The sequence below is a fragment of the Hylaeus anthracinus genome, unplaced genomic scaffold (genome assembly GCF_026225885.1).
Source record: "Hylaeus anthracinus isolate JK02 unplaced genomic scaffold, UHH_iyHylAnth1.0_haploid 11997, whole genome shotgun sequence".
Classification (NCBI taxonomy): Eukaryota; Metazoa; Arthropoda; class Insecta; order Hymenoptera; family Colletidae; genus Hylaeus; species Hylaeus anthracinus.
In genome coordinates this window covers 11,584,960-11,597,891 of record NW_026534344.1, presented here as the reverse complement: position 1 = coordinate 11,597,891, position 12,932 = coordinate 11,584,960, and the positions used below count along the sequence as shown (strand labels likewise).

The 12,932-nt window shown below is 32.5% G+C and overlaps 3 protein-coding genes and 1 long non-coding RNA gene across 5 annotated transcripts; 2 read left to right on the top strand and 2 right to left on the bottom strand.

The window, feature by feature from the left end:
- The first annotated feature begins 70 nt into the window (after window positions 1-70).
- On the top strand, window positions 71-3,258 carry LOC128889621 (protein lethal(2)denticleless). The gene is made up of 8 exons (XM_054147381.1): window positions 71-228; window positions 425-669; window positions 828-1,008; window positions 1,108-1,336; window positions 1,410-1,615; window positions 1,685-1,887; window positions 1,953-2,169; window positions 2,250-3,258. Exons 1-8 carry the CDS (start codon window positions 186-188, stop codon window positions 2,918-2,920), a joined length of 1,995 nt encoding a protein of 664 aa, XP_054003356.1. The 5' UTR covers window positions 71-185; the 3' UTR covers window positions 2,921-3,258.
- A 96-nt stretch (window positions 3,259-3,354) lies between these two features.
- Window positions 3,355-5,364, bottom strand: LOC128889626 (acylglycerol kinase, mitochondrial). 2 transcript variants are annotated; one of them, XM_054147388.1, is made up of 8 exons: window positions 5,225-5,364; window positions 4,955-5,074; window positions 4,491-4,881; window positions 4,298-4,413; window positions 4,037-4,224; window positions 3,787-3,933; window positions 3,594-3,712; window positions 3,355-3,517 (listed from the first exon to the last, which is right to left on the bottom strand). In XM_054147388.1, the coding sequence occupies exons 2-8, from the start codon at window positions 5,059-5,061 to the stop codon at window positions 3,404-3,406; spliced, it is 1,182 nt and encodes a 393-aa protein (XP_054003363.1). In that variant the 5' UTR covers window positions 5,062-5,074; window positions 5,225-5,364; the 3' UTR covers window positions 3,355-3,403. The 2 variants fall into 2 exon arrangements, with proteins under 2 accessions (XP_054003363.1, XP_054003362.1); XM_054147387.1 differs by having other exon boundaries at window positions 5,209-5,351.
- Window positions 5,365-5,416: 52 nt separating this feature from the next.
- LOC128889630 (uncharacterized) lies at window positions 5,417-6,376 on the top strand. Its single transcript, XR_008460473.1, has 3 exons — window positions 5,417-5,555; window positions 5,658-6,162; window positions 6,236-6,376. It is a non-coding gene; the product is annotated as an uncharacterized LOC128889630 (long non-coding RNA).
- Window positions 6,188-7,430, bottom strand: LOC128889629 (BOS complex subunit TMEM147). The gene is made up of 4 exons (XM_054147392.1): window positions 7,246-7,430; window positions 6,919-7,057; window positions 6,619-6,840; window positions 6,188-6,549 (listed from the first exon to the last, which is right to left on the bottom strand). Exons 1-4 carry the CDS (start codon window positions 7,320-7,322, stop codon window positions 6,298-6,300), a joined length of 690 nt encoding a protein of 229 aa, XP_054003367.1. The 5' UTR covers window positions 7,323-7,430; the 3' UTR covers window positions 6,188-6,297.
- Window positions 7,431-12,932: the final 5,502 nt, after the last annotated feature.

The following is a 12,932-nucleotide window of genomic DNA, read 5'->3' as shown; positions in this document are numbered from 1 at the left end:
GAGCAATAAATAACATTACATTCCTTTGAAGTCTTGAGAATACTCTATGGTAATATTATGATGTCATATAGAAAGCAGCCCAGTTTAAGTACGCGCAAACTGACAGATTTTCCCGCGTACAATCTCGTGTGTATGAACGATTCACATTATTGTATAACAAAATATTAGTTTAATGCAGCTTCAGAATGAGTTTAACGCGCTCCATTGTGGAACGTGAGAAAGGATTGGGTAATTCATTTTTAAAGCTTTCATATTACGAGAAATTTAAGCAAATTATTGAAATAGAGTAACAGGTTATATGTAACCGAATATAGCGTCGGAGATTATTATAACGTTCAGGATGATACTTTTGCATTTAACGTGGAATATTGATTGTTAAAACTGACAAGTGTATTGTAATACTAACGGATTTTTCTATTTTCAGCATCGATTCGTGATTACGATATTGCTCTGTATCGTTTAAAGTGTTATCAAGATGACGTTTACCGTGGTATAACGCCAAACATAAATGCGCTCGATTTTAATCCAGAACCACCAGTTTTTGCGTGTCGATTTTGTATTACACAAGGGTATGAACAGATAATTGCTTTAGCAAATGAAGATGGGAAAATTGCTCTGCAAGATACAAGTATTAAAGAGGTATCCAATCAACCATTGGAAGGAACTCAGGTAGTACCACTTAACAATATTGAAATGCAACAAATTTAAAATGCTAGTGAAGTAAATGCATTTAGTAGGTTAAGTTTTGAAGAGAAGATATATTTAAATAAGATGTATCATTAACTATGTGTAAACAAAGATTTTTTAAATAAATTGTAATGTTTCAGGCACATTGCAATGCGATATTTGATGTTGCTTGGATGCCTGGTGATTTAAAATTGGTTACAGCATCTGGAGATCACACTGCTAGATTATGGGATGTATCTGGTTCTCAAATAAAACAAATTGATTATTTTCATGCTCATACAAGATGCGTTAAAACTGCAGTATTTCGTTATCAAGATCAAGGTATACTTACAATGTTTAACATATTTAATGATGTTTATGTTAAATAGTGTTTCTTAAGCATTACTAAAAATTAAAATTTAATTTATCAAAATATGTTAGCTGTGTTTGCAACTGGAGCTAGAGATGGTTCTATAATGGTATGGGATATCAGAGCCAACCATTGCGAACATCGTAAACCAGATAATTGTATTTCAAATGCCCATAATGTTGGAAACACAGGCAATACGCGACAACGTAGAGTAGTTAGCCATGCATCAAGGGCACAAAGTATTACTAGTTTGGCATTTCAAGATGATGTCACCTTACTGTCGTGTGCAGCTGGTGATGGGTAAGTTTATTTATATTAATGAATATTATACATATGGGCAGAATAATATGAATCAATATTACTAATATTATAGTTTAATAAAAGTGTGGGACTTGCGTAAGAATTATACTGTACACAAAAAGGAACCTGTAGCTAAACATACAATGAACTATACTGGACATAGTACCAGAAATGGATTTTCGTCACTGTTAATTTGCCCTGCCAGAATTACATTGTATGCAAGTTGTATGGATAACATTATATATGCATATAATATATCGTCATATAATCCTAAACCCAGTAAGTATAACAAAATATAATTGATATTAAATCATATAAATTAGTGTATTTACTGTCTTTAAATATTAGTTGCAGAATTTTATGGACATCAAAATTGTACATATTACGTCAAGACTTGTTTAAGTCCTGATGGACGTTATTTAGCTAGTGGTTCTAGTGATGAACTTGCATATATTTGGCATACCAATAAACCAGGAGCGCCAATAGTGCAACTTTCTGGACATACGGAAGAAGTTACTTGCATTGCATGGTGTAGTGTTGGAGAGACTAAGGTATTTACAAAGATCTACGTTAATCCTTAATATATTTAATATTTAATGTCTTTAAACATTTATAGATAGTAACGTGTTCCGATGATTCGTGCCATAGAATTTGGAGGGTAGGTAATGAACATAAAATAGACAACGAGGAAGTACAAATACGTGGACATGCGGAAGTTGTACTTAATAAAAACCCGTTAGAAAATTTGAAATTAGAAACTACACCAACTGTAACTCGACGCTGGGTTGTATCTCAGGAACATACACCGGGAACAGGTTCTGATACCACACCAAGTATGTGATCATGAAATCGTACAGATATTATATTTTATCATATATAGTATACCACTATAAACGTTATTATTTGTTATTAGATGCTACATCTAGACCCAATTCATTGGATTCTTATAAGCGATCTGAAGATACTCATAGTCAGTATAACTTGAGCAGTTCACTGAAAAGAAGTTATTGTCAAATGATGGGATCATGGTCTGATGGGAAATTTAAGTCTGTTTTGTCACCTATACGAGAGAATCGTGAATTTATCGCGAAACGGGTTCACCTTGAAAATCGTGGCGCGCGAAGGTTATTTAGCCCAAGTAATGATAATACTTCATTCTTAAATAGAGGCTACGAATCAGATGAACCAAGCACAAGTTCAATCACTACAGAAAACAAAAGTAGCGCAATTCTCTTCTCGCCTACATTAAATCTGCCAAATTTTGTGATCGACGGTACAGCCCCACATTTACTTCAATTATCTCCGGAAAAGTACAAAGAAAATATTGATTGGTTAACAAGAATACGAAGAGAAAAGTATGAACGAAAGGGAGAGAAAACAGTTGCAGAAAAATTATCTAGCCCTGGTTCTCATCCAACACCCGTTAGAAGACATAGCAGATCACGATCAACAGAACCACAGAAAGTATCTAAAACATCTAAAAGTTCAGCTCCCTCTCTATTAGACTTCTTTAAACTTACAAAGGATTGTGAAACTAATGTGTGTTGTGACGATACTAATGTAATACCTTCTACAAAATCTTAGAAGTAGCGATGCACGTTGCATCTAACCGAATTGTACACACATTGTTAGAAACGCATATTTTATAAAGTAGTACAAGATTACATTCGAAGCGATGATCATTGAACGAGAGATGAATTTCAACGTGCGCTTTATATTGTTTATTGTATGGTACCTTATACAAAATCAAAATTTAAAGCATCTAAAATGAATTCCATAATGTAAGGTAAGTGGTATTCAACATAACCATGAGTATTATAAAGTATGTAAAAATAGAGTATATACTCAACTGTCATGTATTGATGACGATAGTATAATGTACCTTTTGTATGCAATAATAAATTATTTTTATAAAAATATATAATTAAAATAAAAAAGAATTCTAGTTTTTTACCAATATTTAATATTTTGTTTGATGTTAGACAGGATAAAGGATTGAGAATGTATAGATCTCAAAATTCACAATAAATAGTTCTTGAATTTTATTTATATCATACACAGTTTCTATTAACTGTCCAATTGAGGACAAAATACTTTTACTGTCCGTGGAAGCAATTTAATCCTAACTGTTTTCATTTCGTATTCTTCATTGTCAATGTACAGTGTGTTTTCTCTGGTGATCTACAAATGGATTGATATATAAAAATATAATAAAATAACATCAACTTCGAAAATTTGTGAGTTATTAAACATTTACCTCTTGTGGAGTTAATTCGATGTCCTTTGCTTCTATTACTTGTTCATACAGTTGTTTATTATCATTTTCTTGTTTCCAACCTTCGAGTACAAAAGAAAAATAGCCAATATCTTTTGGACCTATATTACATAAAATCATGATTATTTCTACAAATATAATTTGTATTCTCTTACATACGATTTTCTCTAATTACCTTTTTTCACTTTTAAAGACGATGGTGAAGAAAAAGATTGCAATTTATCTATATTAGATGTTTCTATATGCAATTCATTTGTCGATATAGATAATTCATGAAGATTGCCACAGTTTTCATTTATTATATTACTGTAATCAACATACTCTAGAAAATATATTAATATTATGAGGTAACATATTAAAATTTATATTGACCTTCATATATATTTCAAACATTTTGTCATGATTTCAAATATATCTGAACTTACTTGTAGTAGCACTTTTTCTTGGAACAAAGGCATGCCACCACCTTTTGTTTGTATTAGAAAATTCATTTAATGAAGTATTTCTTTGATAACAATTAGAACAACCTTCGCAAGGATCTGTATATTTCATTGTTACATCACAATTCCAGTTCAAATTTCCTTTCCACCCATTAAATACATAAGTTGCATATCTGTGACAAGTTTAATATAACTATAAAAAAAATATTTACGAAAAACTATTAAAGAATGTAAGAGACTACACACTTCTTTAAAGGTCCCCAGTACCAATATTTTTTAGCAAAAACATGTGCATCTTTCCATGCACCCCACTCAATTGTTCCCATAGCATAAATTGGTTTTACTGGTTCTTCAGAATTTTCCTTCAATTATGAGATAATGGATATAGCCAATATAAAGATAAAAAAGTAGGAACTTATTGTGTATAATTCAAACATACTTCAATAGGTTTAACCTCGATCATATCCATCATTTTAGATTTCTCATCAATAATTGCCATTGTTGCTTCTATTAACTGCCTTACATCAGACAAATTATCATACTCATGATACAAGGATTTTGCGATTCTGTTTGTTTCTCCCAATGGTAAAATACCAATAGGACACTGTTTAACTGAATTAATATTGGAATTATATTTTCTTACTAATCCTGTTAAAACATCAGACAATGTACCATCTCCTCCTGCCACTATAATGGCATCGGTATGTGTTTCTAAATTCATTACAATTCTTCGTGCCTCATTATCAGATTCAGTTTGTATCACAGACACAGCTATTCCAGCTAAATGCAATAATGGCTCGCAATAATTTGTAAACAATTTTTTTGCTTTCCTATATATAATTATAATCATTAATGATTTAATTATTATGTACAATTTAATTTATAAATGAAATATATACAAACCCTTTTTTAGCATTTGGATTTAAAATAATAGTTACATGACGATGTTTTTTATTTGTTGGACATGGGGCATCACCATACTGTGATGCACTTTCACAAAATTGTCGCATCAACTGTTCAGTTCTAAAAATATAATTTTTTATATTATCCCAATGATACAGTCAAATTATTTAAATTATACAAGTAAATTTATAATTAAATTTATTCAAACTGAAGTCATATAGAAATTGTTTACATAATTTAAGGTTATATCTTACTCGTATGCATCCTTACTGTATGAAATTCCATATGATAAGGCTGCAGTTCCCACGAGGGATTTCTTCCAATTATTTCTTATAGTTTGAAAAAATTTCAATATTTTTGCCATTTTTTTAAGTCTTTGGTTTTAACAGAATAACCTACATAAACGCACAATCGGCATAATCGTCATAGTGCACGCCAATTGGCATTTCAGTTAAATACCTTCAAAATTAATCGAATATTTGTACTAACAGTGAAATTCATTTCCTCTTATTTATAACGCTTTTGTGAAAAAAGCTCTGAGCTCTAGTCATTTATTGTTTTATATGAAAATAAGTATAGCATAACATCGTAAACGATTATTGTAAATTTGTGAAATATGGTTTTCTAACGTGCATTTAAAGAATAAACGATAGATTTTATGGAAATCCAGATAATAATTTAGTGTTTCCAATTTTGTTTTCAGTTACACGACGTTATAATCTTTAAAATAATTGAAAATAATGCAGATACATAGTATCAATACAGTACAGCACAGTATTATACAAACTCATGGAAGAAGTAGTTCACTATTCCACGTGTTTTCGATCATTTACTCAAGTTTACTAGAGGTTTGAGTATTTCAATACTTATGTAGAATAAATATTATAAATATGTATTAGTAGTTAATAAATTAGAGTATCAAGTTTAAATAAAAAGCTCTAATTTATTATTTATGTGCAATGTCGTTATTAAGGGTTAGGTACGAATTTCGTAAGTATTATGATAAATACAATGAAAATCATTGATTTATTGTGATACACTGTTCTAGCCAGAGATGTTTACCAGTACTTACCAAATAACGTGTGTAATTAAAATGATGCATGTCGAAATAACTGTAAATATCTGTGTTATATTAAATTCTTTATTTTATATTTTATGTGTACCTAGATCAAGCATCAAGATAGAGTATTGGGAACAAGTATTGTCAGGTGAGGATTAAAATAATAATGCGAGTTATAACTACAACAGATTTATTTTGTAATGCATATGTTAATGTTGTAGCATGGAATAAAAAAGACATACAATGAAAGTATTAATGTTTTCAATAATACTTTTAATATTCTTCAAAAGATACCGATTGAATGAGCAAGGCCCGCATATATGTGTAACGTTGTAGCGCCCATGATAAAAGTAGTAATAGCTTTAACAATAAGTGTTGCACATGGGCCAGTTAGAAAAAGCATTGTGAAAAAATCTAAGATGAGCGGTCTATAAACAGTAAGCACAAGCATGCCAATTACTACAGGAACTAATCCTCGTTTCAAATCGTGTCGCGACCATAACCACACAAGTGCTGCTGTGGTTATATGTTGTACCTGAACATATTGAAAATTAAATATTTAAAATATAAAATTTTGTTATGTAATATACATCATGTTACTTACTAAATTAATATTAGATTCAAGACTCTTTTGAATGTATTTCCAATCAAATTCTGCACCCCTTGCTCCTACCCATAATAGAAGAAATCTAGTGAGAAGTACTTCGGCTCCTGCCCATCCGATTCCAGCAGTTAAAACTTTTGCATGTCCTTTACCAGGTATACCATTTAAAACTAATAATATTCCTACTAAATCTGCTAAATCTATGGAAGTTTTCAAAAATTCCTAAAAAGTATTGTTTTACATTAATATAGTAATAATACTTTTATTATAACAAATAGAAATATCTACAAGTATACATACGCCTACTATATCAAAGTCTTCTTCTCCAACACTATCAGCTGTAGGAAAAAAAGTAGCAAGCGCCAGCATTTTCACCAGTTGTGTAAAGATATAAATACCCCCAGCTTGAATACATTTCCAGAATGCACCGTATTCAGATCTGAAAATTTGTATTAAATTTTGAAAAAATTACATTCACATTACAAATACTTGAAAATTCAGATTATTTTTAGCATTCTGTATTTACAATATTACGAAATATTCGATGCAAAGACTATAAAATGAAAATAAGTTTGGTAAGGAGTATAAATGGCAACTAGAATTAGGTTAGATAGAAATTGTACATACAAGCCTGAATACTTGTAGGTAAGGTAATATGGAACATAAACCAGTGCTAAACAATTTCCAAAATGATATAGCGTCATTTTTTTAGCAATATTATGTCAGTTAATTTGCATGTCTTCAATGTTTACTAGCAGACAATTCATAATTGCACACATTAAACCACATTGAATGACTTGGAATCAACATCATGTAGTATCATAGACGAGATATAGAATAGATCCATGATACAACGAAAATTTGTATCTCGCAAACTGTTTTTCCGACATCGCTAATATAGAATAGTCTTGAAGCGCACTCTTTGTTTAAGAACGGTTACTCAAGAAAGTTTTGAATTTTCAATAGATTCAACGCAACCCGCCAGCAGATCTGTAGTTAAGGTTGCCTGTTTGCAGGGGCGGGGAAGATGCCCCTAATAGTTAGCAATCAGAATTGCAGACTAACTGGCGGGTTCTGCTTATTTTATCCTAATTTTAATTAGGTTAGGTTTAATTTACCTTAATACTTTTTTACGTAGGGAATTAACAAAGGGAGTTAGCCTATATAAAAAAAAAATGCATTCCCATTTAAAAAAGTAATGCAACAAAATGCAGCATGATGCTTGCAGATATTTACTATGTAATTACAAATTACATCATTCGTAATGCAATTACTAATTACATGGCAAATATTATAAGCTAATCGACTGTGATCTTTCTCGTACAATGTATCGTACGTGTTGTTTATCATTCATTCTTATCAGTCGTTCTATCTATCGTATCATAAGAGCAAATACTTAATTTTGTGTTTGATTTCCGCGGATAAGTTGGATACAGATTTCAATTGTTCTTTGGCATATTTAGTTTAAATTTTCACCGCCAATGGCGTTGATGTTTTATTCCAATCTGAGTTGATAACGTTGGAAATTACACAATTTAGGCGACTTGCACGCCGCGATTGGCTGTGTACAAAACTAATCGAGTTGATATATAGAAAACCTCTTTTGTTTATTATATCAATGATAAAAGTTTTGCATTATTTTGAAAAAGAATATGCAAGATTGAAAATATCGTTTCATAAGCTTGTTATTCATTTTCATTTTGTGAGGTACGCGATGTAAACAATTGGACGGTACGTTGTATGTAGATAAACAATATGAATTTGTGAACATAATGAATTTCTTTGAGGTATGGTACAAATGAATATTAGATGATTTAGATTTACGAATGATATACAGCAATATGTGGTACTAGTATGTAAAGTAATGGTATCTTATTAAATTCTTCAGCAATTTAAATTTTTGAGGTTAGGTTTTACTTTTATCTAGTGCGAGGTTATCTTTGTATGTTTTATTTCTTTGAATTGAAAAATGAGAAATATTACATTTTATTTTCAATGAACATCACTTTAGGAGATATTTATTTTTGTATAGATTCATAATTTCTTAGGTGCAATGTGGACATATATATAGAAATAATGTTTTTTAGATTGTATTATCTGTAAAGGTTAAACTATTGCAGTTTATATCAAACATTCGTCATTTTTACGCCATATGTACTGTGTAGCTAGAACCTCACTCAGCACATAAATCTTTTCTACTACATTAAGTCACCCTTTGGTCCCTTTTTTTTTTAACCCCTTTGAAAGGGGTACCAATCACCCCTTTGATCCCCAAAAAAGGGGTAGCTGTTAAAAAAGGGTGTTGCAGCTGGGAAAGTATTGACCATATCATTTAAAATTCTTTATGTCTGTTAAAACTTATTTGTATAATAAAAAATTCACAATGTTGTGAGATTATATCAAAATATAATCATATATTTTTAAGAAAACTATAACAAGTTTCCACAAATGAAGATGGAAGTGTACTCTTTGGAGTATGGTTGCATTATGGTCAATTCTTTTTCTTGTATACATCTAGAATTCGTAGGGCACACCCCTTTGAATGTGGGCTTTAGAGTATCCTAACGGAGCATGCTCCGTCTTTCTATCATCTCCATCTCTTTTACAAAACCTATCGTCCCTTTCCTGCGCTGCTGTTGGAAGATACACTCCCTTCCCTTCTTTCCAGTTAGGATCGGTAGGGCACACCCCTTTAGTATGGGATTTAGAATATTCCAATGGAGCATGCTCGGTCTCATAGCTGTCACAGTCTGTTTTATAAAAGCACTTGTCTCTGTCCAACATTTGTGACAGAGAACATAGCTGTAGGGACGGACTGATACTTCTCTACGATTGGTTGGGGATGTACTGGGTATACCCTGGCGTAGCTGGTCTTCATAGAAAGCAAAGCAGGGAGGATCAGTTCAGCCGAAGCTGTTGTTGAATCTACTTCATAGTGTCATAACAAATGCTCTCCAGTGATGTGAAAGATATGGGAATATGTGTAAATGTGTATCCAAGATAATTAGATGTGGATGTGTATATAAACAAACTGTGAATATTAGTAATATTAAATATGCAAATAACTCGCTTACATATGGTTCTTCAAATTTATATAAAGATAGGAGAGTTCTGTTAAATAATTTGAAATGTGGACATGTTTGTTTCAATATCAGATTTTCATTTCTTTTATTCACTTTTGAATTATTTAAATTAGTTGAAGGTATTTTTCTTGTTTGAAACCAAACATATTACAAATATAAAAATACAGTTCTTCAATGTGTAATTACTGGAAAATATTTGTTTTCATTATGTATGTATGTAAAACAAGGGAAGCATTAAAAGGAAGACACTTGCTTTAATTAACTTGTTTATAAGTAGTCCTTTCATATGCTTTAGTTCAATTTTATGTATTATATTCCTGTTTAAACTTCGTTCATTATTGTACAGGCTACTTGCCTCTCATGGTTTTAGTTTCTATTTTTTATACTAAAAATAGAAATAATTATTTCCTTGCTATTAAATTTTATAATAAGTTGTTTGCTCAGGGCATTAAATAATTAAATAAATAAACCAATCTTTGGACATAAGTATCAGTGACGTTCAAGGATATATTTTAATACACGGGTAAGTTTGAAGTCTTTTAACTAAAAAAATGTTTTTGCAATTTTAATCATGTCATGTTAATAACGTAGCAATACCAATAGTTGGTAAAGAAGATTGGTCGTATTACGATTCAATTGGGGAAGTTTCCGCGAGAGGGCGCCACCATTGCCGTCAAAGTAGATTTCTTTCTGTTCCACTAAATTGACTCTACGTTTGAAAGCAGATTGAAATTTGCAAACAGAATTTGTACGATCGAAAGAGATTTAATTAATTAGAGCATAGTTTTTCAAAGATTTTTGGTAAAAATGGAGATTGAGAAATAGGAAGTAAGAAATTCAGAGAAGATTCTGATTGGTTTCGAATAGGAACAATTATAGATTGAAGATAACCACTAGAGACTAGATAATTTTTTAATGTTATTAATGTTATCTGAAAATTGATACAAAATAACCGTTGATTAAATTCTCAGAATTTAGGTATATCGAGTCGTGAATTTATTACACATTATCTGCGTTAATTAAATATGAAAAACATGTCACGTATTATTCGCAACATTTAATTTGTATACGTTTCACACATATTATTTAATATTATATAGCTAACGTAACAATTATGTTAAAGTTAATGACTATTTGCGTTAATTCTTTAACGGGATATTCATGTTATTATTTAACGAATGTTTACGTTTTTAGATTTAACCGTCGACGTCACCCAGAAATGACAGAACTCTTCATTAAGGAATTAAGTAAATTAATTCCAAAAGTGAGACGACGATGAAAATAAAATTCGGATAAGATTTGTGAATGAAATAGGTTAAAAAATTAAATACTACGACAAATGTTAAATTATCTAATCTTCAATATCGTCGAAACACAATTTTAACTTGGTAGAAATTTTCTCGAGTTTCAGTCTGACATCCAACGTGTCGATATGTATAGAATATAACTCCTAAATCGTTTACACATCTACTCACGGTAGTGTCGCCCCCGAAAATAACTTCGTTCCACCTTCGAAAATTGTCCGCTTAAATTGGCCTTGCGCGAGGTTTACTCTCGTAATGTACCGGTTTAAAGGGATCGTCCGAGTTCAAAGAGACCGTCGTCCGTCGGTTTGCTTTGGATTCGCAGCTCGAGGGTGGAAATCCTGAGGGCAACGATACGTGGAGCGTTCTCCCTCGCGGAGCCCTTGTAAATCCAGGATATATCGTTCGCGATAGAGGGCCTCCTTTTCCCGTTTTCCGATCGAGTTGCACGCTCAGCAAAGCCGTGTTTGCATTCCCTTCTCCAGGGAGAGAGGGAGAGAAGTTGTACCGCCCAGGGTTGCTGCGCAATTTCGAAAAGCCGATTTCAATTCCGTTTCCTTTTACACGGGAGAAAAGAAAGAAATCTCGAGTGCGGGCCTCCGACGGGGGATGGGGGTGAACGGCCACACGGGATTACGGGAATCGCGTGGACGGGGCTGGAAACACGTGCGAAAATCCCAAATCCTGACGTCTCTGCCCTTTGCATCGATCGTTCTTTTTCTCCGTTAACCGTGCTTTCTTCCCCTCCTACACTCCGTGGATGGAAGAACTTTGCGTGCTTTGGTTGCCACGCGAGCAGATTTTCAACCTCAAGGGCTGTAGCGGTGTTCGTAGCTACAGTACGGGCTTAGTAACCCCGAGGTACCCGAGCTAGAAGGGGGCCAGTCGGGCCCCAATAGATGAGAAGTAAGAGATACACGGTCTGTCTAAAAAGAAACCGAACTTTTGCTATTAAGGCGTCCTTATGGCCACCTTGAGCGCTCGCCAGATGCGTACTATTCTTAAAAGATTCATAAATGCGAAAGTATAGAAACAAATATTTTTATGTTTTGACACATACTACAGAACGGTTTAATGAATACATGAAAATTTTTTCTAAATAACAAAAAAAAAAGAAACGGCGACGGTTCGAAAATTTTGGTGAAGGGCTTCGGCACAAAACGCGCGTGGGCTGTACCATCATTATATTCTTTAGGTTGCATGTGAAAAAGAAAAAGAAAATATTACATTGTTTCTGGAGTTTGTCGCAAGAGAGTAGCAATTGAATTTTTTTTTGTTTACCTTTAAGAAAATTATGGTGAGCCGAAGAAATCTTTTTTTATTTTTCACCAAATTTCACGAGAAAAATCGTCAATAAAAAAAAAAACAAAAAAAAAACTAATCAAGTAGTCTGTTCGATAGTTTACGAGATTTACGTTGTACCATTTCGAAAAATGTAGTTTCGAGATAATCCCAAAAGAAAGTAAACGTGCGGTCCGATTGCTCTGAAATTTGTACACACTACTTTTAGATACATTATCTGAAGAATAGCAATGGATCTTTGCGATTACTTGATTCATTTTTTAATTAATTTGTTTTTAAGAATAGTACCCATCTGGCGAGCGCTCAGGGTGGCCAGATGCCTTAAAAGAAAAAAGTACAAGTAAAGTTTTTACACGCACGTTTATTTACTCAAAATAATCTCCCTATGCGTCAACACAGCGTGTAGACCGCGTAATTAACATTTCGAAGGACCTTTGCAGCTCCTGTTTTGGTAGCCCGTTTAGTACGGCGGTTACAATGGCCTGAATCTCCGAAATGTTGCTATAATGTGTCCCTTTCATTGGAATTTTCAATTTTAGGAAAAGAAAATAATCGCAGAGAGACAAATCAGGCGAATAGGGTGAATGATCCAAAGTAACAATGCCAATTCCAATGAAAGGGACAC